This window comes from Schistocerca gregaria, chromosome 3 (genome assembly GCF_023897955.1).
Source record: "Schistocerca gregaria isolate iqSchGreg1 chromosome 3, iqSchGreg1.2, whole genome shotgun sequence".
Taxonomy (NCBI): domain Eukaryota; kingdom Metazoa; phylum Arthropoda; class Insecta; order Orthoptera; family Acrididae; genus Schistocerca; species Schistocerca gregaria.
In genome coordinates this window covers 467477420-467504073 of record NC_064922.1, presented here as the reverse complement: position 1 = coordinate 467504073, position 26654 = coordinate 467477420, and the positions used below count along the sequence as shown (strand labels likewise).

At 44.3% G+C, this 26654-nt stretch overlaps 1 protein-coding gene across 1 annotated transcript in view; it reads right to left on the bottom strand.

Annotated features, from left to right (window-relative positions):
* LOC126355431 (regulating synaptic membrane exocytosis protein 1-like) overlaps positions 1-6297 on the bottom strand; it is a 123135-nt gene extending 116838 nt beyond the window's left edge. Inside the window, exons 1-2 of the mRNA XM_050005739.1 lie at positions 6262-6297; positions 6035-6204 (exon numbers count right to left, since the gene is read on the bottom strand). Coding sequence (XP_049861696.1) covers positions 6035-6204; positions 6262-6297 — 206 coding nt within the window. The remainder of the gene's footprint in view (positions 1-6034; positions 6205-6261) is intronic.
* Between the last annotated feature and the right edge of the window lie 20357 nt (positions 6298-26654).

The window sequence follows — 26654 nt, the reverse complement described above, 5'->3', positions numbered from 1 at the left end:
AAATGTAATGTACTTAATGTTTTTTTTAAGTTTTAAGGTTTATTCAGTGAACTCTGCCGGCACATTTGTTTCGTTGCCCAAATATACGCACATGATGGTCCTCTTTTAAGCACTAGTTTGAGCATAACTTAGGTGTGTTATTAACGAAAAAGTCAGCTGTCGCATCATATTGATATTCTACAGATTGTTTTAAAAAAAGTTTTTTTTTACTTTTTATCAAAATATTCCTGTATTCATTCACCATTCGCGTAATCCCCAAAGACCACGAATCATTCGATTGAGCCTGCTCTCATCAGCTCATGCGCGAGCCGTCCACATGCAAGCTGTTTACTTTCTTGTCAGTATGACAGACCACGAGGCCGCGTCTCCTGTACACGGTTGCGTATAGACCGGAGAAGCGGTAAGTGCGCTTTTCAGGTTCTGATTTTCCGCCAGTACCTATTTACTTGAAAATTTGTTCGGTAGAACTTTCCTCCATCGCGTGGCGGCCACTTCTTGGTTTTTCATTCTGGCCCAAAATTAGGTCTTAATAGTTTTCATTTATTTTCCCCTTACAATACATCATTATGGTACGATTTGTATAAGAGCCATCCACTACATTGGAATCTGGCTTTTTTAACTCTATGACACATCGTGTTTTAGCGGTGTTTTGTTTTGATGGACAACGAGTGTTGGGTAAAAATATTCCGAGTTCTTCCGCTCTAATGTTTTAGTCATGTGAGAAGTAACATTTTGATACTCTCGGGTAAAAGTTTTTGGTATTTAAATTGTTTTTACATCTTAAAATAATTTACTATACCAGTGTATTTTATGAAGAACTAGATCAACCGTGGGATGAGTTCTCCTCGTATGATACAAAATGAATCATAGGTCATTTTAATGCGAAGATAGGGAAGGAGGAAGCATTCCGGCCTACAATTTGGAAAGAAAGTTTGCGTAACATTTCGAATGATAACGGCACAAGGGAGGCTACTTTTGCTGTTTCAAAAGACATGATTGTCTAGAGCACTTGCTTCAAAAGGAAGGACATTCATAAAGCAACTTGGGTCTCTCCGGATGGACACACCCGAAACCAAATTGATCATGTTGTTGTAGATCGGAGATGGCACACTAGTATATAAAATGTTAGGACTTTCAGGGGAGCAGGCTGCGATTCTGATGATTTTCTTGTAGTTGCCAAAGTTCACCAACGGCTATCTACAGCAACATAAAGGCGTCACAATGCAGAACTTGTTATGTTCGACACTGACAAGCTAAATTATGAAAACTTTAGAAGAAGGTACATGATAGAAATTTCAAATAGGTTTGATGCTCTCAGGACGCGGGAAGATCAAGACGAGAATATAAATAAACAGTGGATCACTGTGAGGAATAATATCAAAGAGGCAGCGAAGGTCACAATAGGTACAATTAAGAAGAACAGGACGAAACCGTGGTTTGATGAGAAATGCAAGAAATTGGTAGAGGAAAGGAGAAAAGCGCGATTAGATTGGGATAGAATGGGAGACAGAAAACGAGAGGAGTTCTTGAACTTGAGAAGGGAAGTTGGTCGTAGGCTACGGGCAAAGAAGAGGGATTATTTGAACAATCAAATTACAAAAATGGAAACAAACAGTAAAACAAAGAAACATTAGGGAATTTTACTTAGACATAAATGGGTGTAGGATGTGCTTCAAAGCTAGGACAAATGCACTTCGAGGGGATGCTGGGGGAATACTGACAGATCCCAATGCTCTATTAAGTAAATGGAGGGCGTATTTTGAACATCTATTAAATGTACACCAGAAAGCAGGAAATGAGCAGGCGTACGAAATACATACAGCAGAACCCCAGATACCTGAGGCAACGTGAAAGGAAGTAAGAGATGCAATTAATAAATTGAAAAACCATAAAGCACCAGGATCAGATTGCATAACTGCAAAATTAGTTAAAAATGGGGGACAGAAATTGGTGGAAGTGGTTCACAAACTGATAACTACAGTATGGAACTCAGAGATGATATCTGAAGAGTGGCAGGAGTCGATTCTGATCTCAATTTTTAAGAAAGGTGACAAAATGGATTGTAGTGATTATAGAGGGATTTCGCTATTGCCAGTATGTTCCAAAATTTTCTCGAATATTCTGCTAAGCAGTCTTATACCATATGCAGATGAAATTGTGGGGGATTACCAAGCCGGCTTTCGGAGGAAAAGATCAACTATAGACCAAATATTCACCCTGCGTCAAATTTTGGAAAAGAAATTGGAATACAATAAACCAGTTCATAGTCTTTTTATAGATTTTATAAAAGCATGTGTTTCAGTATTGCAATCAAAATTGTACAGAATTCTCTTGGAACTTGGAATACCAAAGAAGTATGTTAGACTTATAGAAGCGAGTTTGAAAAACACGAAAGGTAGAGTACGCGTGGGGAAATTGGAATCAGAAGAATTTCTAATAAAGAACGGAGTTAAGCAAGGAGATGCCCTGTCTCCGCTACTTTTTTATTTAGTCCTAGAATATATTGTATGATTGGCAGCAGATAATTCAGAGGGTGTGAAGTTAAGTGGAAATATTAAGATATTACGGTATGCAGATGATGTAAAAATCATTAGCGATAGGACAGAATATGTAACAGCAAAAGCGAATGCGTTAATCAAGGCTAGTGAAGATGTAGGTCTAAGGATAAGTGAAGACAAAACTAAATACCTGGTTACTACTAGAATGCCAACAGCAGTCGATCAGGAAATGTTAAGAGTTGGAGACATGCAGTTTGAAAAAGTGAACACATTTAAGTATCTAGGCGTGGACATGACTTCGAGAAATGAGATTTAATTCGAACTGAAGAAGAGATTACGGGCGGAAAATGCGTGCTACTTCTCATTGAATAGATTATTTTCATCATGGATATTGTCTAGGAATTTAAAGATTGGAATATACAAAACTATTATTCTACCAGTTATGCTGTGTAGGTGTGAGACTTGGTCTCTCACTGTGCAAAATGAAAAGCTGTTTCGAGCATTTGAAAACAAAATTTAGAGGAAAAATTTCGGAGCAAAAAGGGATGACATTAGCGGAGAGTGGCGAAAACTGCATAACGAAGAGGTTCACGAATTCTATTCAAGGCCTGACATAATCAGTATTATTAAATCACGTAGGCTGCAATGGACGGGCCACATAGCTGGAATGGATGGGGGCAGGGCAGCGCGCAGAGTACTGGTAGGGCACCTAGAGCGGAAACGTCCTGTGGGGAGACCGAGGCGTAGATGGGAGGACAATGTGAAGGCTGATTTGAGGAGCCTAGGTAGACGTGACTTTTAGTGCCATGAAACCGGGAGTGGTCCAATAATAAAAGCGGTTATTATTCGCAAGATGAATACTCATAGCTTTGGTTGCACCACCACAAGATTGTCAATACTCGTGTCTCGGCTTATCCTTAGATACTCGACCGTTTCTAAAAGAAACGACGATCACAGTTTTCGAGGTGTTTTCCAGGTACTTTATGTGCATAGTGGTCAGCACCACGGCGTATTTAATTTTGCGCCCCGTGTTCGAAACCCGACTATTACTTATAGTTTTGCATTTCATTTGTATATCTATGTCTGCATAAGATTATTACACGAATATTTTCCAATGTATACTGATTTTTCATTTACCATCTTTACGTCAGATGAATGAATAAAAAAAAGAGATAATTATTTGAAATTGTTTTCGGTGAAGTTCCTGTAGTGTATCTTGATTCAAGATCAATTGCAAGCACCAGTTTTCAGAAAAGTGATACGTCATGTATTGTTTGGCGTGAAATTACTGGAAAAGCGCGAAATCTTCACGAATATTAATGACGTTTCTTCCCTAGTGAGATTCATACGAAGAAATGTACTGTGGAAAATCTGTCTTGGCACGATGCTCGTGGTGTTCGAAATATCAGTGTTTCCAGTCTTTCTACTACCGGTATCATCCAAAGGAATTTACCAAATATCCCTGGAGAATAAATGTATGGGTAAAATATGAGAATTCACACAAGAATTGATATGAGAATGAAATATCAGAATATGAGAACTTAAAAAGATTGCAACTTATTAACATAACGTACAAACACATATATTATGTAACACATCTGTGAGACTTATTGTCAAACCCAGTTGTAATTTCGCAGTTAATATAATACCCTTTTAGTTCCTAATTTGATAAGAGAGAATCGTGTAGTAACCTTCCAGCGGCATGAATAGATAAATGAAAGCATTAAAAGTAAAAGTAAATAAAAACTGTTATCGGGTTGGCAGTGGGGGTGCAAAATTGAGAAGCGGAGACGCTAAACACTTTCTTTTTCAAATACGAAAGAAACAAAATCGGACTTAATTCTATGTGGTTTCAGTCAGTCAGTCAGTGGCCCACAACAATTTTTGTTTATTTTTTATTCACGAAACAAAAAAAAAGACACAGTGCCACAGTAAAGAAATAATTCTTTAGCAATAAACCTGAGAAGGGAAGGTACCAAGAGGACCAATTAACTCAACTACTTCTTTTGTGTTTTTTTTTAATATGTTTGAAGGTAGTAAGGATGAACATCCCAAAAAGGGATTCTACACTTCATTCAACTCCTTGACGATTAAATACTAACCGGCTGGTATGGCCGAGAGGTTCTCGGTGCTTCAGTCTGGAACCGCACGGCCGCCACGGTCGGAGGTTCGAATCCTCCCTCTGGCAAGGGTGTGTGTGATGTCCTTAGGTTAGTTAGGCTCAACTAGTTCTAAGTTCTAGGGGACTGATGACCTCAGATGTTAAGTCCCATAGTGCTCAGAGCCATTTGAACCATTAAGTACCAGGTACAACATATTCGAAAAAAGCTCACAATAGCATGATAGTCTCCGCATGCCCAATGGGCCCTACTTTGCTAAAAGGCGGAAGGGTCCGGTCACACCCGTACCCCACGATGCAAAGACATAATGTCCGATAAGCCACGTAATCATATCGTTCTGGGAAAGAAGTTTGAGTCGGGATACACGAGAATCCCACAGGAGATTGCCGCTTTCGTCGTCTTAGCAACAAAGCTCTGAGGCACCATTTCGTCTAAGACCATCGTGCGGTGAAAGACGCATGAATTACGTGGAATGTACCTCGAAATCTTTGACAGTTGTTTTTTCAGAAACGAGTGAGCATCCACCGATAAGCCGAGACATATGTTCGCTTATTTTGACTCCTCTTCTAGTGTGCGAAGTTCATGGGAAATCAGGTGATGGCACTAGTCGTGTTCTCCTCGTGAGCTTTGTTGTGTACTTAGTTCCGCGTAGTCAGTGCGTACACAACTTTCCCACTAGATCGCGCACCGCTAAGCACAACAGCGCAGGCGCAGCGCTCGTCCGTCTCCGCACTACGAGATGGCGCTGCCATAGAGACGGACCAATTTCTATTTCCGCCGACCCGCGTATTAATATGTAACGCAGCCAATGAGATTGCTGCTAACGTAGAACCTTTCCTCCTCGCGGATCACATTCGCGCAGTGATACATGAACGTGGGAGGTATTATAACGAGTGTACATTCCTCCCATTAGTCAGTCTGCATTTGTCTGCACCAGTCTGTAGTCAAGTTTCAGTCTGCGCCTAATAAGATTACCATATTCCTGTACATGGCCATGAAGATGTATACACACTTTGTCAAGTATCAGAGATATGTGAGAATAAGAGTAATGTACCAAGACCAAAGGAACTTCAGATTGTGAATTGTAAACAGCATCCAGAATCAAGTTACGTAATATCTATGATTGTTGTTATTTTAATAAATGTGTGTGAAAATTAATCAAGTTCTGTTTAAAGTTGGTCACCGTCAATCTGCTACTCTAAGCATGCATTTCTATCGTCTGACCTAATGGCAGAAGATAAACACGCCACGATAAGACCACGAGACATATGGCTGACACTCACCTACTTCGTTAGAGCGACAAGTCAAACAATCCGATTGTGTGTACGCACACCACAAGCTTATAATGAACATATGTGCCGAAGAAGGTGGGGGGGGGGGGGATGTTGTAGTCAGCGCGTGGTGGAGGGTACTCACGTGGCGGGCAGCAGGCGCAACTTGAGAAAGGCCTCAGGCAGCGTGCCGAACCCGGTGTCGTCGCGCGAGGGCAGGTCGTCGGCGGCGAGCACGGACACGACCAGCTCGCGGCGCTCGTCGTGGTAGAAGACCTGCAGCTGGACGCGGCCCGACACGGGCGCCAGCGGCTGCTGCGGCGCCGCCGGCTGCGAGGCGGCCGCCCCGCCCGCGGGGCCCGGCGTGGCCACCGCCGCCGCCGCCGCCACCAGCTTCTCCCGGGCCATCTGCTCCTGCAGCACACGCACACCCGCCTCAACTCTATCGTTTAGGGGTAAGCTACTGAAACGCAAAAATTCGTTGGCTCTAAAAAAAACCGTCTTTTTTGTTCTAATAGTTCTATGTGAAATTAACACATGCAAGTAACAGATGATGCAGTTCGATTGTGTAAAATATGCATGCCGTGCTGAGTGGTTGCGCAGCTGGTGACCTTCACTTCATTCGGTATACACTGAGGTGACAAAAGCCGTGGGACACCGACATGTACACTACTGGCCATTTAAATTGCTACACCAAGAAGAAATGCAGATGATAAACGAATATTCATTGGACAAATATATTATACTAGAACCGACATGTGATTACATTTTGACGCAATTTGGGTGCGTAGATCCTGAGAAATCAGTAGCCAGAAGAACCACCTCTGGGCGTAATAACGGCCTTGATACAGCTGGGCATTGAGTCAAACAGAGCTGAAATGTAACGCCCACTGTTCAAAGTGCCGTCAATGTAGATCCTGAGAAATCAGTAGCCAGAAGAACCACCTCTGGGCGTAATAACGGCCTTGATACAGCTGGGCATTGAGTCAAACAGAGCTGAAATGTAACGTCCACTGTTCAAAGTGCCGTCAATGTGAACAAGAGGTAACCGAGACGTGTAACCAATGGCACCCCATACCATAACGCCAGGTGATATGCCAGTATGGCGATGCCGAATACACGCTTCCAATGTGCGTTCACCCCGATGTCGCCAAACACGGATGCGAGCGTCATGATGTTGTAAACAGAACCTGTATTCATGCGAAAAAATGACATTTTGCCATTCGTGCACACAGGTTCGTCGTTGAGTAGACCATCGCAGGCACTCCTGTCTGTGATGCAGCGTCAAGCGTAACCCCAGCCATGGTCTCCGAGCTGATAGTCCATGCTGCTGCATACTTCATCGAACTGTTCGTGGAGATGGTCCCCGCCTGTCGACTCAGGGATCGAGACGTGGTCGCACGATCGGTTGCAGCCATGCGGATAAGATGCCTGTCATCTCGACTGCTAGTGATACGAGGCCGCTGGGATCCAGCACGGCGTTCCGTATTATCCTCCTGAACCCACCGATTGCATATTCTGCTAACAGTCATTGGATCTCGACCAACGCGAGCAGCAATGTCGCGATACGATAAACGGCAATCACGATAGGCTACAATCCGACCTTTATCAAAGTCTGAAACGTGATGGTACGCCTTTCTCCTCCTTACACGAGGCATCACAACAACGTTTCACCAGGCAACGCCGGCCAACTACGGTTTGTGTATGAGAAATCGTTTGGAAACTTTCCTCATGTCAGCATGTTGTGGGTGCCGCCACCGGCGCTAACCTTGTGTGAATGCTCTGAAAAGCTAATCATTTGCATATCACAGCATCTTCTTCCTGTCGGTTAAATGTCGCGTCTGTAGCACGTCATCTTCGTAGTGTAGCAATTTTAATGGCCAATGCTGTACGTACACAGACGGCAGTAGTATTGGCGGAGCTGTCGTTTCTACTCAGGCCATTCATGCGAAAAGGTGGCTGAGGTGATTATGGGTGCATGATGGGAATTAACAGACTCTGAACACACGATAGTAATTGTATCTAGACATGTGGGACATTTAATTTCGGCAATCGTTAGGGAATTGAGTGTCTACAGTGTGCCGGGAATATCAAATTTCAGGCATTACCTCTCACCATGGAAACGCATTGGTCGATGGCCTTCGCTTAACGACCAGAGCAGCGGCGTTTTCGTAGAGTTGTCAGTGCTAAAGGACAAGCAACACTGAGTGAAATAACAGCAGATATCAATGTGAGACCTACGACGGACGTATCGGCTAGGACAGTGTGGCGAAGTTTGGTGTTAATGGGCTATGGCAGCACACGACTGACGCAAGTGCCTTTGCAAACAGCGGGATATCGCCTGCAGCGCCGCTCCTGGGCTCGCTTGGACGCTAGAAGACCGGAAAACCGTGTCGGAATCTGATGAGTGACGTTTTCGGTTTGCAAGAGTTGATGACACGGTTCGAGTGTGGAGCAGAGCTCACGAAGTCAGGGACCCAAGTTGTCAAGAAGGTATTGTGTAAGCTAGGGGTGGCTCCATAATAATGTGAGTTGTGTTTACATAAAATACACTGGGACCTCTAGTCTAACTGAACCGATTATGACTGGAAATCGCAATTTTCGGCTGCTTGGAGACCATTTGCAGCCTTTTATGGTCTTCATTTCATGGCTGACACTGAGCCATGTCACTGGGCTACATTTGTTCGCTGATCGTTTGAAGAACAGTCTGGATAATGCGAGCGAATGATTTGGCCACCCAGATAGCCGGACATGAATTGCATCAAATACACTCCTGGAAACTGAAATAAGAACACCGTGAATTCATTGTCCCAGGAAGGGGAAACTTTATTGACACATTCCTGGGGTCAGATACATCACATGATCACACTGACAGAACCACAGGCACATAGACACAGGCAACAGAGCATGCACAATGTCGGCACTAGTACAGTGTATATCCACCTTTCGCAGCAATGCAGGCTGCTATTCTCCCATGGAGACGATCGTAGAGATGCTGGATGTAGTCCTGTGGAGCGGCTTGCCATGCCATTTCCACCTGGCGCCTCAGTTGGACCAGCGTTCGTGCTGGACGTGCAGACCGCGTGAGACGACGCTTCATCCAGTCCCAAACATGCTCAATGGGGGACAGATCCGGAGATCTTGCTGGCCAGGGTAGTTGACTTACACCTTCTAGAGCGCGTTGGGTGGCACGGGATACATGCGGACGTGCATTGTCCTGTTGGAACAGCAAGTTCCCTTGCCGGTCTAGGAATGGTAGAACGATGGGTTCGATGACGGTTTGGATGTACCGTGCACTATTCAGTGTCCCCTCGACGATCACCAGAGGTGTATGGCCAGTGTAGGAGATCGCTCCCCACACCATGATGCCGGGTGTTGGCCCTGTGTGCCTCGGTTGTATGCAGTCCTGATTGTGGCGCTCGCCTGCACGGCGCCATACACGCATACGACCATCATTGGCACCAAGGCAGAAGCGACTCTCATCGCTGAAGACGACACGTCTCCATTCGTCCCTCCATTCACGCCCGTCGCGACACCACTGCACGATGTTGGGGCGTGAGCGGAAGACGGCCTGACGGTGTGCGGGACCGTAGCCCAGCTTCATGGAGACGGTTGCGAATGGTCCTCGCCGTTACCCCAGGAGCAACAGTGTCCCTAATTTGCTGGGAAGTGGCGGTGCGGTTCCCTACGGCACTGCGTAGGATCCTACGGTCTTGGCGTGCATCCGTGCGTCGCTGCGGTCCGGTCCCAGGTCGACGGGCACGTGCACCTTCCGCCGACCACTGGCGACAACATCGATGTACTGTTGAGACCTCACGCCCCACGTGTTGAGCAATTCGGCGGTACGTCCACCCGGCGTCCCGCATGCCCACTATACGTCCTCGCTCAAAGTCCGTCAACTGCACATACGGTTCACGTCCACGCTGTCGCGGCATGCTACCAGTGTTAAATACTGCGATGGAGCTCCGTATGCCACGGCAAACTGGCTGACACTGACGGCGGCGGTGCACAAATGCTGCGCAGCTAGCGCCATTCGACGGCCAACACCGCGGTTCCTGGTGTGTCCGCTGTGCCGTGCGTGTGATCATTGCTTGTACAGCCCTCTAGCAGTGTCCGGAGCAAGTATGGTGGGTCTGACACACCTGTGTCAATGTATTCTTTTTTCCATTTCCAGGAGTGTATTTATGGGACATAATCGAGGGATCAGGTCATGCATAAAATCCTGCATCGGCAGCACTTTCACTATTATGGATCCCTTTAGGGGCAGCGGGGCTCAATATTTAGGTAGGGGATTTCCAACGACTTGTTGAGTGCATGCCTTGTCGAGCTGCAGCACAACGCCGGGCAGAGGGAGGTCCTACACGGTATTAGAAGGTACATCATGACTTTGTCACCCCAGTGTATTTTATGGAGGTGGAGCTCTACAGCTCATATATGAAAAATGTCATATTCTAAGCAGAAACAGTGGATGATAAATAATTCTTTATTCGTTATTGGCAATGATCTTCACATCATCTTGAGGTATAGCTTTAAGATACCTGAAAATTATGTGAAGAGCAAAAACGGTCACAACTAAAGAAATATTTATTAGCAGCTGTCGGCGTTAGAAATACCAGATTTTTCTGTATGTACGCCGGATGCGTCACCGAAAAGATTCATGCTTTAATATTCTGAGATTGGTTGAAGATAACGTAATGAGTTTTTTCAGAAAATGATGTTAGACACAGGCTACAGTAGTTTTGTTCTGTGGGTAATTTTCTTTGTTTCTGAGACCACGAGTGTGTCAAAATTCCTTTTCTGCCTTTTATTTACTTCATAATAGCGTTACGGCGTTGGACAGCAAATGCCAGAGAAGTACTAGTTATAGAATGCCGTTGTTATTGAAAGTAAAGTTGTGCAACATTGTTGATTGGAAGATCCGAAGGACAGGTTCACGCCCCAGTTGGCAAGGTTCTTCTGTAATTGGCGTAGAATTGTACCTTCCCTTCGCGATGTGTGTGAGTTGTGTGTTTTCGGTGGATCTGATACGTGTAGGTGAGCGTAACGCGTGTGTGTAGTTTGGTGTGAGGAAAAGGGATAGGATGAAACCCGGTGTCAGCGCATAGCCTACTTCTCTGGAGTAGCATCAAGGCGGCCGCCGAGCTTAACGATGTACAGATCACTATAAACAGTGGCAATTGCCCTTACTTCATTAGACACTGCGGAGAGGTTTGGCACAGTCTGGTGGTCAGGCCACCACCCTTCCTGCCCTTTGTATAAATGTCAAGGGAAAGCAGTCATCGTCATGTAGTGTACCCGGGCAGCCTCCCATCCAAGAACCGGCCACGCACGATTTTGCCTGACTTTGGTGACCTGACGGGAACCAGTGTACTCAACGAGGTAAGACCGTTGGTTCTGCATTATTACTAAGGAACATCCAAAGCTTGCCGTTGACAGTGGTTATCCTACAGCAGGGGAGACCCTCAGCCATATATGTTAGACTGTCTAGGAGGCTTCAACGCAGTTGTTTATCTCTTAAAAGAGCATGTGTCAGCAGGGATATCCTGCATAGGACAGTCATTGTGGAACGAGTGAAATTTTTCGATCTCAATCGCATGGGGCACGTGTGGAGCGTTACTGAGAGGTGTAGGGTTTCCTGGAAGAATGGAAATTGATTTCAGAGAGGGATTTCTGTATTCTTATAAGGGAAATGCGGGATAGATGTTAGGATATGATATAAACAGCCACTTGATACTGAAGGTCTGGAATTCAGATAAAATAAATCTAAATGATATAACGAACTACTATTTCCAAGCTATTTTCTATACTTTTAGTATTCAGCGCAGAAAGAGATAAGGTGTTCAAAAATAATATTGCATCATCTTCACGATTTGTATACGTTTACCAGCCTTTTCCCTGCAGCTTCACCCACGTTTGTGTTTGACACATATATTGGACACACTTCCTACTCCCCTTATCTGTGTCCACCTCTTCCTTCCTCTGCCTGTCGATTGACCCTCCCACATCTATCTGTCTGCCTCCTCCTTCCAACTCCATCCTATCTACTCCTACTTCCCCCTTTGTCCATTTCTTCTAACCCCTCTCTCTGACCAAACGTTCCTCTCTCAACCTCTGACCATATTCTCCTTCTACTATCTCTTTCCATCCACACCTTCCCCTCTGCCTTTTCCACCTGCCCACCACCCCTCACTAAGAGAGGTGGTGCAGTAGTTAGCACACTGGACTTGCATTTGGGTGGACAGTGGTTCAAATCTGTGGCCTGCCATCCACATTAAAGTTTTCTGTGATTTCTCTAAATCTCACCAGGCCAATGCTAGGCTGTCTCCAGCCATGTCCATCGGCATATGTATCCCCTACAATAAAGCAGGCCAATAATACCCCCACAACATGCCTATCATGTACAGCGCACTACATTCAGGGGCTTGAGGCTGCCATGTAAAAGAGGTTGATAAAGCAGTCTGATGCTACTCGAATACAACACATCTGTCTTGCAGGACAGCCGACATGTTGGGGCCTAGAAAACTGTTTCTTTCCCCTGACATGTAGACTGCCCTGCAAAGGAGGACGATTTCTCAAGCCGATACTATTCCCACACAACATGCCTGTTGTGGAATGCTAGAAAAAAACACATTTTTGCCTGTATCTCCGCTCATATTGGGGCTAGGACGATATCAGACACAGAGTGCTGATACTCATGAGGCCTGCTGTTTCTGTGACAAATTTGGTTGAAATCTAGCCAAGTGTTTAGGACGAGATCTTGGACATACATACAACAGATTCTCTTTGTAATGGAAACCTCTTTCTCAATACTTTTCGTACCTGTGCAACGGTGATAAGAGTGCCAGCATTCTCATTGTGATTCATCAGTGTGTGCTGTGTCTATATCGTGCATTGTTAAGTGTCTACATGCCTTGACAGGTCACCTCAAGTTTAGAACTTGCGTACTTCGCCACTTGATGGCGAGAACGGTTGTCAGCAGTCGAAATACTGTACACCACAACGAAGTCATTCTAACGAACAGCCGCTGTCATGGAAGACAATATATTAAAGGTCTATCCTATAGTGCTCATCCACAGACAGCAGCATCAGCTGATGACTGGAACCTGCAAATTGATCCGCTGCCCTTTCGAAGGCAAGAAGAAGAGTTATCAGGTGAGACAGTAATCAACGATTCCAGAATGAAACTTTCTCTCTGCAGCGGAGTGTGCGCTGTTATGAAAATCCCGAGCAATTTAAAAACGTATGCCGGACCGAGACGCGAACTCGAAACCTTTGTCTTTCGCGTGCAAGTGCTCTAATGACTGAGCTACCCTAATATGACTCATGACCCCCTTCACAGAAACTGTGCTGCGAACCTTGTGAGACCAGCACTCCCGGAAGAAAGGATATTCCAGAGATATGGCTTAGCCGCAGTCTGGGGGATGTTTCCAGAATGAAATTTTTACTCTGAAAGTTTCACATGAGAGATTATGTGTCGTTTGGAAAGCAGGAGACGAGGTACTGGCGGTAATGAAACTGTGAGGATAGCCCAGTTTTAATCTGCCAGAATGTTTCAGTTTAACAATGGTCTTCACGTGATGAATATGGCCCCTTAGCATCGAACGCGAACAAAAATATAGACCCTGCCCCCAGCATCATTTGGAGTGAAGAAGATGAGCGAGTGAATACCTGGAAAGGAACACGGATTAATGGCACTGGGTACCTTCCACTGATGAGTGCAGGACTTGTTTGACGCCTGACGACCATTGTAGAAGAATGTGGTGGAGGTCAGATTCCAGTTATCTGCTCTGGCATGGATTCCAGTAGGTACAGCAGTGCGATGGGTTAGTTACTTTTTGGGTGCTATTATATATGGTTGTTGGGCGACTATTGTCGCTATCGAGGATAGTTTTAGGGCTATGCAGTATTGGGACAGTATTCTCCAGCACACTGTGCAACTCCATAGCCAACATTTCGACAATGGATTCGTCTTACAGGACGATAATATACGAGAAAATCACGCTGAACTCATGGTGGTCTTCTGTTTCGCAAGAGATAAAAGCATCCGAAGTGACTGGCCTGATTTACTTTCTGGCATGAGCCTAGTTGAGCATGCTCGAGACTGGTTGAAACTTGCAGTAGACCATTGCAGGAACGCCCCTCACAAAACGGATTATCTCAGGAAACCGCCGTCGCGGAGTCGAAGAAACTTGAGGGACTACGTCTCGAGCACCTTAGGAGCAGATTTTTGTTTCACAGATGTGCACTTTCTGTAAGCTGCCTTTTTTTACTGATTTTTTTTTCACGAGCTTTTTTTAAATTTCATGAAGCTTGTTCTTTAATTCCCTGCCAAATCCTAACATCTACCCCATCGATCTTTAAGTTTAAAGTTTACACACGTTGACAGATATTGAGATATTGGAAAACTTTGTTAGAGTAGTTTACAACTGGTGATCGTCGCCGGCTTAACGCCCAAGCAACACAAGCTGATATCTGAGGCACCAAGCTCCAAGGTAACACACCTGTAAGATTTCTATGCTGCATGTATCACAGTTAACGACAGCCGCCTGGGATGTCAAGCCGAGGGAGGTGCTAGGGGGCGTCGAATGTAAAATTTATATACAGTGTGTATTCTTGGCAATTACGACGTCGTACTGAAAAGAAACGTCTCCGAATTATTTGAGAACTCTTGGAGCTACCTAAATAAAACAGACGTTGTTTGCATTCTACATCTTTATCCCTCATGTGTACCTATCTGCATCCCTCTACCGCCACAGGGCTCCGAACTGTAGCGTGTAACATGCCCGTGTGTAACGTAGCTACGTCAGTGTGTGAGAAAGCGTACTGTAATCGAGTTCAGAGATGGAAGAGTTCGTCCGAGAGGGAGGAAGAGATTACTCTTTAACGTCCCGCCGACAAGGTTATTATAAGAGATGGAAAGAGCTCGTCCATACATGGAGTATCCTCTCCGTCACCACGACAGATGGGGGCTGCGACATCTGCAACGATCCGACGTCTTGGGTTCACTGTCATCAATCTTCTTCCATAAAGACCTAACGTAGCCCATCCGATTTTCATCTGTTTCCAGATCTTCGAGAATTTCACTTTGGTAGTGATGAAGAGCTGCAAGTGAGTTGTGGTCCTGTCAATAAACCCAAACCTTGTACAATGACGGTATCAACAAATTGGTCTCTCTTTGGGAGAAATGTGTTCTTCGTCAGGGATTCTGAGAAATAAATATGTAGACACGAGGAATAAAGATATAGAATGTTAAAAAGCTTTAAGATTTTTCACATAACAAATTCGTATTATTTTTCACCTCCCCCCTCCCCGCTGCCGCGGCTCTTATTCTATTCGATTATCTTCGGGTGTAGTGTATGAGGAGAATAAACGCTGCCACATCAAGAACCTGTGACTCTGAAGATTTTCTGATATTCATACGTTGGAAGCTATATACAAAGGCAGTGATACATGATTAATCAATAAGAAAGATTCTGGCCGTTGTATTCCCAAGAAATGGGGGATAGAAAAACGTGATGTCGTTTAGTAGTACGATCCTATTTGTTTGAAAGACATAAAATGATTTAACGTGGATATAAAAACACTTCGTAGTTAGGAACGAAGTGTCATTGGTTTGGAAACAGTTGAATAATTAACTAGCAAGGTAGATGTGGTAATTGGTACTTCATCTTCTTCTGCCTTTCGCCTTTCTTCTACGGGTTTGGCATTGTTATATGGGTTGAAGCAATGTTAGTGGTACCTGGTGGCCAGTCCCATCACGACGGCCGGGATGGAATCTATTTACCCTGTCTGTCTCATGTTCAAGTGGTTGCAGAGCATCTGTCTGAGTTGAGATGTGGGTACCAGCTCCCGTATTTACCTAGTTGGATGAGGGAAACCGCCTAAAAACCGCCTAAAATCCACATTAAGATTGGCCATCTCATCAGCTTTCATAGGTAACCCTTGAGGCGACGCTTTAACCTGCTTGTCTATCTGGGTGCGTCTTAAGTTTGCTAACTGGGTGTGCATTATATAATCTAAAAGACTGGATTATATCTGTAGTTGTGCCTCAGACGACTGAACTGTTAATACCTAAGAAAGCGTCTAGTTAAGAAGTTGAAGTATTTTTAATTTCGATATACTGCCACTACGATTTGCTGCAGGTAGCTGCTACAACCACTAAGGTTCAGTGCAATACTCACTGGAGAGCAATCATCATTGCTTCAGTGATGCTTTAGAATAGATTTTCTCTGAATGTTATTTTAATATTTGTTCTATTGCTACATATTGTTACTTGGCATTTTTTGTCAAAATTGTCATGTAACCTTTTTATATTGTAATATAAACATCCCAATAGTCAGTATTGTTGATCCTTTAATACTCCATGACAACTTCAGACTGCCAAGTACTGTACAGCTAATTACTTTTTTTCTTCCTTTCCTTTCCTTTTCTTCTGATCAGGGGGATCAGACATATTCTGCAGGCTTCGGTGCTCTTTCTAGATGGCTTAGCACATGGAACTTAAAAGGGCCTGAGAGTCAATTACTTGTTCTACATCTACATCTACATCGATATTCCGCAAGACATCTGACGGTGTGTGGCGGAGGGTACCTTGAGTACCTCTGTTGGTTCTCCCTTCTATTCCAGTCTCATATTGTTCGTGGAAAGAAAGATTGTCGGTATGCGTCTGTGTGAGGTGTAATCTCTCTGATTTTATCCTCATGGTCTCTTCGCGAGATATACGTAGGAGGGAGCAATATACTCCACAGTGAAGGTATGTTCTCGAAACTTCACCGAGCGAGGTGGCGCAGTGGTTAGCACACTGGACTCGCATTCGGGAGGACGACGGTTCAATCCCGTCTCCGGCCATCGTGATTTAGGTTTTCCGTGATTTCCCTAAACCGCTTCAGGCAAATGCCGGGATGGTTCCTTTGAAAGGGCACGGCCGATTTCCTTCCCCTTCCTTCCCTCACCCGAGCTTGCGCTCCATCTCTAATGACCTCGTTGTTGACGGGACGTTAAACAACAATCTCCTCCTCCTACTCCTCGAAACTTCAACAAAAGCCCGTACCCCACAACTGAGCGTCTCTCTTACAGAGTCTTCCACTGGACTTTATCTATCATCTCCGTAACGCTTTCGCGATTACTAAATGATCCTGTAACGAGGCGCGCTGCTCTCCGTTGGATCTTCTCTACCTCTTCTATCAACCGCATCTGCTACGGATTCCACACCGGTGAGCAGTATTCAAGCAGTGGGCGAACAAGTGTACCGTAACCTACTTTCTTTGTTTTCGTACTGTATTTCCTTAGGATTCTTCCAATGAATCTCAGTCTGGCATCTGCTTCATGGACGATTAATTTTATATGGTCATTCCATTTTAGATCACTCCTAATGCGTAGTCCCAGATAATTTATGGAATTAACTGCTTCCAGTGGCTGACCTGCTACGTTGTATGTTATTTCTAGGTATTCGCAGTACATTAGACTTCTCTACATTGAGATTCAATTGCCATTCCCTGCACCATACGTCATTTCGTTGCAGATCCTGCTGCACTTCAGTACAGTGGCTAGTTAACGTACATCAAGACTTCATTCCACAATTTTAACGTTTGCAGCCAGTTAGTTGCTTTCATCATGCACTTTGCCATTTCTTCTGATGTTCATTCTTAATTTTTTAGTCTTTCTTTAAACTACTAACCAACTTCGCCGTCATTGGCTATAAACATGATGCAGTTTCATGTTATGCTTTCATGCGTACACCCATGTGTGTCAACGCTATATTTCACAACTATAAACCTTTTATCCACTTATTAAATGCTTAAATACTAAATTTATTAAAAATATATCTGCTTGAAGTTCTATGCAAATACACCAAATTATTACAGTGACTGCTAGCGTCTTATGTAGTTAGATGAGCCGCTACGGAAACCCTTAACTCACGAGGTGACTTTTTTTCTGATGTACGAGGATCGGTCAAAAAGTAATGCCTCACATTTTTTTCTCCTTAAAAAAATTAAGTTAAGTGAAAAATTTGAATTTGGCGCCATTCCTCAAACCTTCTTCTGCAATCCACTGCAGTAGTAACTTTCTGTGTCAAAAGGTGGCAGCACAGCAGAAGTTTGTAAGATGGCCGACATCGATGTTCGTTTGAGACAGCGTTGTGTGATTGAATTCTTGAATGCAGAAGGTGAAACGCCCATACGCATTCATGAAAGACTGAAGAAGGTGTATGGTGTTGTGACAGTGGATGTCAGCACTGTTAGACGATGGGTTCGTCGTTGTAAGGAAGCTGAAGGGCAAACACCGTTGACTGACGAAAAGCGGAGCGGCAGGCCGGTGAGTGCAGTGACTCCACACAACATTCAGCAAGTTGATGACATCATTCGTGGTGACCGTCGGGTGACTGCAGATGAAGTGTGTCGCATTATTTCTCTTAGTAAAGGCAGTGTGATCACGATTATTAAACAATTGGGGTACTCAAAAGAATGTTAACCGATCAGAATAAAGAGACAAGGAAAACAATAGCCTCCCAACACTTGCAGCGCTTCCGTTTGGAGGGAGATGAGTTTCTGAAAAAAATTGTGACCAGGGACGAAACATGGGTGCATTTTTTTGAACCCGAATCAAAGAGGCAGTCAATGGAGTGGCGTCACACAAGCTCGCCGAGGAAGAAAAAATTCAAAACTGTGCGATCGGCAGGGAAAGTTATGGCAACAGTTTTCTGGGATACAGAGGGTGTGATTCTGGTTGATTTTTTGGAGCAGGGATGCACAATAAATTCTGTTCAATACGTCAAAACCCTCAAAAAACTTAAACCACGTCTTCAGCGAGTTCGCCCAACAAAATCAATGGCAGATGTTCTTCTTTTGCATGACAATGCAAGACCACACACCAGTCGTCACACCTCTGACGAGATTGTCAAAATTGGATGGGAAGTTTTGCCTCATCCCCCATACAGCCCTGACCTGGCACCATCAGACTTCCATCTGTTCGGGCCACTAAAAGAAGCTCATCGTGGGATTCATTTTGAAGATGAGGAGGCCGTCAAAACATCCGTGCGTCAATGGCTTAGGAAGCAGAGCTGTGATTTTTACCGTGCTGGGATACATGCCCTTGTTCAAAGATGGACCGAAACTAAAGAGATGGGCGGAGATTACATTGAAAAATGACAAAATGATCCTCAATGTTGTGGTTTTCAACCTATGTAATTGCATTTAAATTTCCTGACAATTAAACGTAGAAAAAAAAAATAGGAGGCATTACTTTTTGACTGACCCTCGTACATAGTGTTTCTGTAAGAGCGTGCAAAAATTTGACAGAACATAAAGGATGCTGCACAGAACAATTTGAGGTAGGGAAACTGGGATCGGTGAAGGCAGCTTAAGGAGATAATACGAACAAAAACTCAGGTAGAGCTCTTTGCACGAACCTCAAGTATTGGTAGCCATTCAGACGGCCAGGTAGAAAATATAGTCCAGTGAGGTTTTCGCCTACAATGCCGGCCCAGATATTTACATCAAAACGTACTTGATAGTGTGACACTACTGCAGTGTGAATGTGTCTTTCATCCCACACACGGACATTCCTATTGTTCGAAATACAACCACTCACACAATGCGACCCTTGGTGCCAAGTCAGTCACAAGCATTGCATTGACTCCTATTTAGTGATTTGGGTGTAATTATTGTTTATGGAGTGCTTGCAGCGCCCATTTCACGTGCAATATGACGAGTACTTGAAGTGGGGTCCACTGAAACACTTTGCTGCACCTCGTCTTCAAAATCGGGTGTGCAGATGGTCCTCATGTTCCCAGGTCCCTTTTTTCTCCTTTCCAATGAACCAGTCTCCCGCCTTCGTCGATGGAGAGAAATAAACACGCATCGTGACGGATGATGCCTGTTAGGAAATCGTTCCCTGTTCAGCCTTTCAGCAGCGAGAGCATTGCAACATACTTCCCCATATGCAAGGTGCATATCAGTAAGTTTTGCGAACTGTGCCGGTACAGCTCCATTGTTTTGTACTATACGTCTCTGAATAGCACTGAATAATGAACGAGTCTGTCGTTGATTCACAGCACTTTCTGTCATGGGACAATGTAAATACGAGGCGGCCGGGGTGGCCGAGCGGTTCTAGGCGCTACAAACGGCGCGACCGCTACGGTCGCAGGTTCTAATCCTGCCTCGGGTATGGACGTGTGTGATGTCCTTAGGTTAGTTAGGTTTAAGTAGCTCTAAGTTCTAGGGGACTGATAACCCCAGCAGTTATGTCCCATAGTGCTCAGAGCCATTTGAACCCTTTTTTTTGTAAATACGATACAACAAAGAAATGTTTCAAATGGCTCTGAGCACTATGGGACTTAACATCTGAGGTCATAAGCGCCCTAGACCTAGAACTACTTAAACTGAACTAATCTAAGGACATCACACCCATCCATGCGCAAGGCAGGATTCGAACCCGCGACCGTAGCAGCAGCGCGGTTCTGAACTGAAGCGCCTAGAACCGCTCGACCACAACGGCCGGCACGATACAACAGACCCACCTTGTAGACAAGTAAAGTAAACAAAACCTGCATCACGACTTGGTAGTAATCAGGCTCGTCCTCCTTGTTTCCTTTCGGGAAATAAAGAATGTACATGTAAATAAAAAGCACACTAAGTGTAAACTTGTACGCATGTTGCTTGCAAATAAGTTGGAAAACAGTAATGCTGTCCAAAGTGGTAATCAAGTTAACATCCATATCTCCACGTTTACACCCATAGCTGGCTTCTCCGACCCCCGGTTCTCTACCTCATATTGTTCACTGGAGCATTCTCTATGTCCTGCTGCAATTCTGCTCACTCTTACGAGAGTACCCTGTATACAACAGGGTATGGTCGCTGGGACCCGTACAGTTAAAGCGAGATTTAACTTGCAAATCTTTTGAAAATTTTGATCTGAATTATATAACATTTATTTTTACAATTTACGTACTTGATAGTGTGACACTACTGCAGTGTGAATGTTTCTTTCATCCCACACACGGATATTCCTATTGTTCGAAATACAACCAATCACACAATGCGACCCTTGGTGCCAAGTCAGTCACAAGCATTGTTTGAACACTTTTTATTCATTTTTATTGCCCTAAATAGAACCCAAAGTGTTTTACGTTTTATCGGACAGAATCAATTACTTAGTGCGGTTTTTAAAAATAGTGCATATAAACAAACTGACAGAGAACTGAAGTCTACATTCTGAAAAAAATTATAGTATCTCTGTAACAAGTAAATTTTCACATAAAGCAAAATTCCTAGTTTTAAACTTGCACATAGAAATTGCAGTCATTATACAAAAAAGAAAATCTACAAATCTGAGATTCATGCTGGGCTCTACATTTTTCTTTACCACCACTTTAAGCTTTTTATTGGGGAAACACAAGTTCCCTCTTGCCACTGTCCAGAAGCTCTTCCCTGAATGAACCTCTCTTTCGCTAGCGGAAATGTCGTCATTGGACATTGAGAGATCGTCGTTGTTTTCGTCTATTTCTCTATCCATGTCACTGACATCTGCCTCCATCCACCGACTAACAATTGCACCAAATTTAGAATCGTTAGAACTGACACGTTCTTGTGAGCTCATTTAGTACTATATTGAAGAAACCTAGTAAGTAGTTCACGAAAGACAGTGTAGGAGACATATGTCAACAGCAAGTTAAGAAGGCGATAATGCAGCCGCCAGTAAAACATTGTAAGGTTCGCGATTTAAGAAGGGTAGGAGGAGTATTGACGCATTGCTCCCGATCTGATCTTGTACAGCGAGTTCGAAAATTCTCACACTGTCTGAGACAACATCTCGTGAGTTAAGGGTTAAAATGTCCAAGTGTGGTGTGGTGCCCGTACTTTAATGCTTGACTGGGCGACCACTAGCAGTTTTCATTCAATAAAACATTTCAGTTGTGCAACATTGTTTTTCTAAAGTTTCCATGACCTCACGGGGTGCTTTCTTTTCTTGTAGATCCCCGGGCTTCGGATATGTAGCATCATGCTAGTCATACGTTGCTTGTGCTGTACTAATTTGTGTTTCTGTTATAGTAAAGGCAGGTGAGCTAAGTTCATAGTTGGCCTGAGTTTCGACATTTTAATGTGTTTTTGGTTTTGATAGTATTTTACTGTGTTTCGTGGTGTTTATGGGTTAGGAATTTGATTATTAAGGAGAAGTGTTCGTTTCGTATCAGTATTTTGTAATGAGATTGTTATCCCGTGCTCGTGGATTTAATTTAGAAAAGATTTTTACAGTTTATAGGAAAGAAGTGAGTCTATTTGAAACCCGAACTTAATACGGAAGTCAAACAAGGCGGTTGGCACAGTACTGAGATTATAGATGGTTGAAAGGTCATTAGCAACTGATAGTGAACTTAATGATTCGCTGAGTAACAGGAAAACTCCCAAGCTGAGTTGTTATTTGAAGGGAATGTGATAATGTCACAAGCAACAGAAGACTCCGTAGCCAATAGACGTGAGGATGTGAGACAGAGAGTTACCAATGGCGCACCAGTTCGTTCTTCGTCACCACCTTTTAATCTCAAATCTCTCTTAAATGAAATGGCATCAGAGAATAAGAAACAACACGATAGGATGTATAAGATATCTGAAGAACGAAATAACAGACGGAAGACTTTGTCAAAAAGACAGACGAAAATTTAAAACAGCAAAACAAGAAGAATGATGTGAATTTCAAAAAGACTGAAGAATGGCTCAAGGAACATAGTCGTCATTCCAAGAGATTAAAGAAGCAGATAAACTGTCACGTAAAAGGGTGCGACGAAAAAGTGGCGGAATTGGATAAAAAGACTGGGGAAGAAATTAAGAAATCCAAAGAGAAGATGTAACAGATAATGCAGAAAGAAATCACTGTGACAGTAAATTAGGCACAGTAACCCAAGAAGTAAAGGGCACAACCAATGAATTACGCAGGGATGTTGATGTCATTGAGTTATGGAAAGTTGAAATTACAGATGACATACTCGTATATCAAGAGGAGAAGCAAGTTGAGAAGTTGTCGTTACGTAGTGGTGTGTGTTCGGATAGGACTTCTCCTGTTCACTTGGAAGGTCATGTGGAAATACGAATATTGTTCTATTTTAAAAAAAAAAACATGCAGACATCAGTTACCATAATCGTCAAGAGCTGGTAGAAATGTTTAAGGGAAGAGTACATAATAGTGGTCCTGGAAAGAGTACAAAGGTTGGAAAGATATTATTGAGTGAAGAAGATAGCTAGAGGGAAGATGGAGAATTTCATGAATTAAACGCTGGCTCTGCCATATGCGCACCGATACTGAATCACCATCTTTGAATGTACAACAAGCTGTGGATAGTTTATCAGGCCGTTGAAGAAGGCCAAATCAGAAATTATTTTGTTTCCGTTCAGAAGTACGCTCTGTTCCCAGGCAGATCAAACAGTTTGTAACCAAAAATTTGGATGGAACAGTTAAGGAACGGACTTCCTAGGTCATAGTCTGTCGTTCATCAAATAAATTTCATTTTCACGCACCTTTAGAAGAGGCAGCCGCCACTATGTTAGTGATCGTGGCAAAATGAATCACTTAGAAAGAATTTAAAAAGGCGTGGTGCAAGAATTATGGATCCAGCTAGGCTTTTTGATGATGTCTTCTCATGCACAATCGCTGTTTCCTAGTCCAGCACGGTATTGTAAGGGAATGGGTTAAAAAAAGAAAACAGGTTCTAACAGGCTTCAGAAAGACATTAAGTTGGCTGCTCGTGGTATGAAAAATGCAGATCCATCTTTATCTTTGCTTGAGGAGCTTGGTTATGAACGTCAAGCCGATTTTCCTGGCGCTGTTGGAGATGGAATAACAGAGAATTACTGTGAAAGTGGTTCGACGAACCCTCTGCTAGGCACTTAATTGTGATTTGCAGAGTATATACACTCCTGGAAATTGAAATAAGAACACCGTGAATTCATTGACCCAGGAAGGGGAAACTTTATTGACACATTCCTGGGGTCAGATACATGACATGATCACACTGACAGAACCACAGGCACATAGACACAGGCAACAGAGCATGCACAATGTCGGCACTAGTACAGTGTATATCCACCTTGCGCAGCAATGCAGGCTGCTATTCTCCCATGGAGACGATCGTAGAGATGCTGGATGTAGTCCTGTGGGACGGCTTGCCATGCCATTTCCACCTGGCGCCTCAGTTGGACCAGCGTTCGTGCTGGACGTGCAGACCGCGTGAGACGACGCTTCATCCAGTCCCAAACATGCTCAATGGGGGACAGATCCGGAGATCTTGCTGACCAGGGTAGTTGACTTACACCTTCTAGAGCACGTTGGGTGGCACGGGATACATGCGGACGTGCATTGTCCTGTTGGAACAGCAAGTTCCCTTGCCGGTCTAGGAATGGTAGAACGATGGGTTCGATGACGGTTTGGATGTACCGTGCGCTATTCAGTGTCCCCTCGACGATCACCAGAGGTGTATGGCCAGTGTAGGAGATCGCTCCCCACACCTTGATGCCGGGTGTTGGCCCTGTGTGCCTCAGTCGTATGCAGTCCTGATTGTGGCGCTCACCTGCACGGCGCCAAACACGCATACCACCATCATTGGCACCAAGGCAGAAGCGACTTTCATCGCTGAAGACGACACGCCTCCATTCGTCCCTCCATTCACGCCTGTCGCGACACCACTGGAGGCGCGCTGCACGATGTTGGGGCGTGAGCGGAAGACGGCCTAACGGTGTGCGGGACCGTAGCCCAGCTTCATGGAGACGGTTGCGAATGGTCCTCGCCGATACTCCAGGAGCAACAGTGTCCCTAATTTGCTGGTAAGTGGCGGTGCGGTCCCCTACGGCACTGCGTAGGATCCTACGGTCTTGGCGTGCATCCGTGCGTCGCTGCTGTCCGGTCCCAGGTCGACGGGCATGTGCATCTTCCGCCGACCACTGGCGACAACATCGATGTACTGTGGAGACCTCACGCCCCACGTGTTGAGCAATTCGGCGGTACGTCCACCCGGCCTCCCGCATGCCCACTATACGCCCTCGCTCAAAGTCCGTCAACTGCACATACGGTTGACGTCCACACTGTCGCGGCATGCTACCAGTGTTAAAGACTGCGATGGAGCTCCGTATGCCACGGCAAACTGGCTGACACTGACGGCGGCGGTGCACAAATGCTGCGCAGCTAGCGCCATTCGACGGCCAACACCGCGGTTCCTGGTGTGTCCGCTGTGCCGTGCGTGTGATCATTGCTTGTACAGCCCTCTCGCAGTGTCCGGAGCAAGTATGGTGGGTCTGACACACCTGTGCCAATGTGTTCTTTTTTCCATTTCCAGGAGTGTACATGTAGCTGTAGAGAACCAGTGCACATTGTGCAAGCACACTAAAGGTCATCACATAGATTATCTAATGTGAAATGGTGAAACAAGCATCCACCGTGCAAAAATGGGCAACACATGGAAAACAGACAATCCTTTTGGTTCTTGGGCGCCTCCATATCGAGCAGACGAGAGGCGAAATTATGGAGGAAGTGATGTTGACGGACGAGAAACAGCCAATATCATATAAGTATGCGATCCAGATTCACGTAGGAATCTGAGTGAAAAGGGCGAAGGGAGAAATATAAGGTGAGCGAAGCGAGTGGCCAAGGCTCTGACTTTGCCGTGAGATGGAATTCAACCCTAGGAGCCTTCATTGTACATTGAGAGTATTGCTGAAACTGTAGTCCATTACGTGTAACACGAACTTGGACATGCTTGTGTGCACAAGATAAACGCATGAATTGTATTGACTAATAAGACGCCTTGAAAACCATAGAGCGCTATGAGGTGAAGCAGGTTTGTTGAAGACAATGAAATTATCATGAAGAAAAGAAGGATATCACACAGGAGCAAGTTTACAAGTCATAAATTCATTAGTCATCTATTGTGGACCATACAAAATGAGGAAAATAATATACAATAACGTTGTTGAGATTGAGTCCTCAGGCATCACAAATAGAAAGGCTGGCGACACACGTCACATCTCAAGAAATTCACTGAATATGCCGTGTTAGTGAACAAATAACCAGTCTCGCAGCCGAAGTCGTGTGTACAAGAGAAAGATTTAGAGGAACTGTTATAAATTACATTGGACGCCGTCCAGGTAAGGTTTAAACCATTGAGACGGTACTGGAAGATGAAAAGGATGAAAGCATTGGATGAAATGTTGGAAACGTTTACGTTATATGAGTCCTTTGCTGGTTATGCTTTGGATATTAGATGCGAGTAGCGAGAAGCGCTGAACGGTGATTACCGGTAATAATTGAGCACAGAGCCTCTTATGTTTTGCCGTAGGAGTGGCGGAGTACTGAGCCTATGAGGATATTTTAAAATTTGATTTAAGTATGTCGTGGCGTGAGGCACTGTGCGGTGATACTGGAAGGGATATATAACGAACAAGCACGTCAAGTACAGATAGTTGAGTCTGATCAACCAAATATGTAAGATTTGTTTGCGAATTTTGTATATACTGTTCACAGGAAATGCGACTGTCATCCGGAAAAAGTCTGTTACTGTGACGTTAAAAATATTTTACCGCAAGACAAATATTAGCCATGAATGTAATGATTGGGTGAAGAGTATTCTAACTTAAAAATAGAAGAAATGTGAGAGCACAAATCCAGATACGGAAACTAGTCTACGTAAATATTTTACTGTTGTAATGAACACCATGATGGAATGTTTTGTGTTTCCTTACGCTGGCAGCCATATGTTATGATCGAGTCTATTACATGTGTTT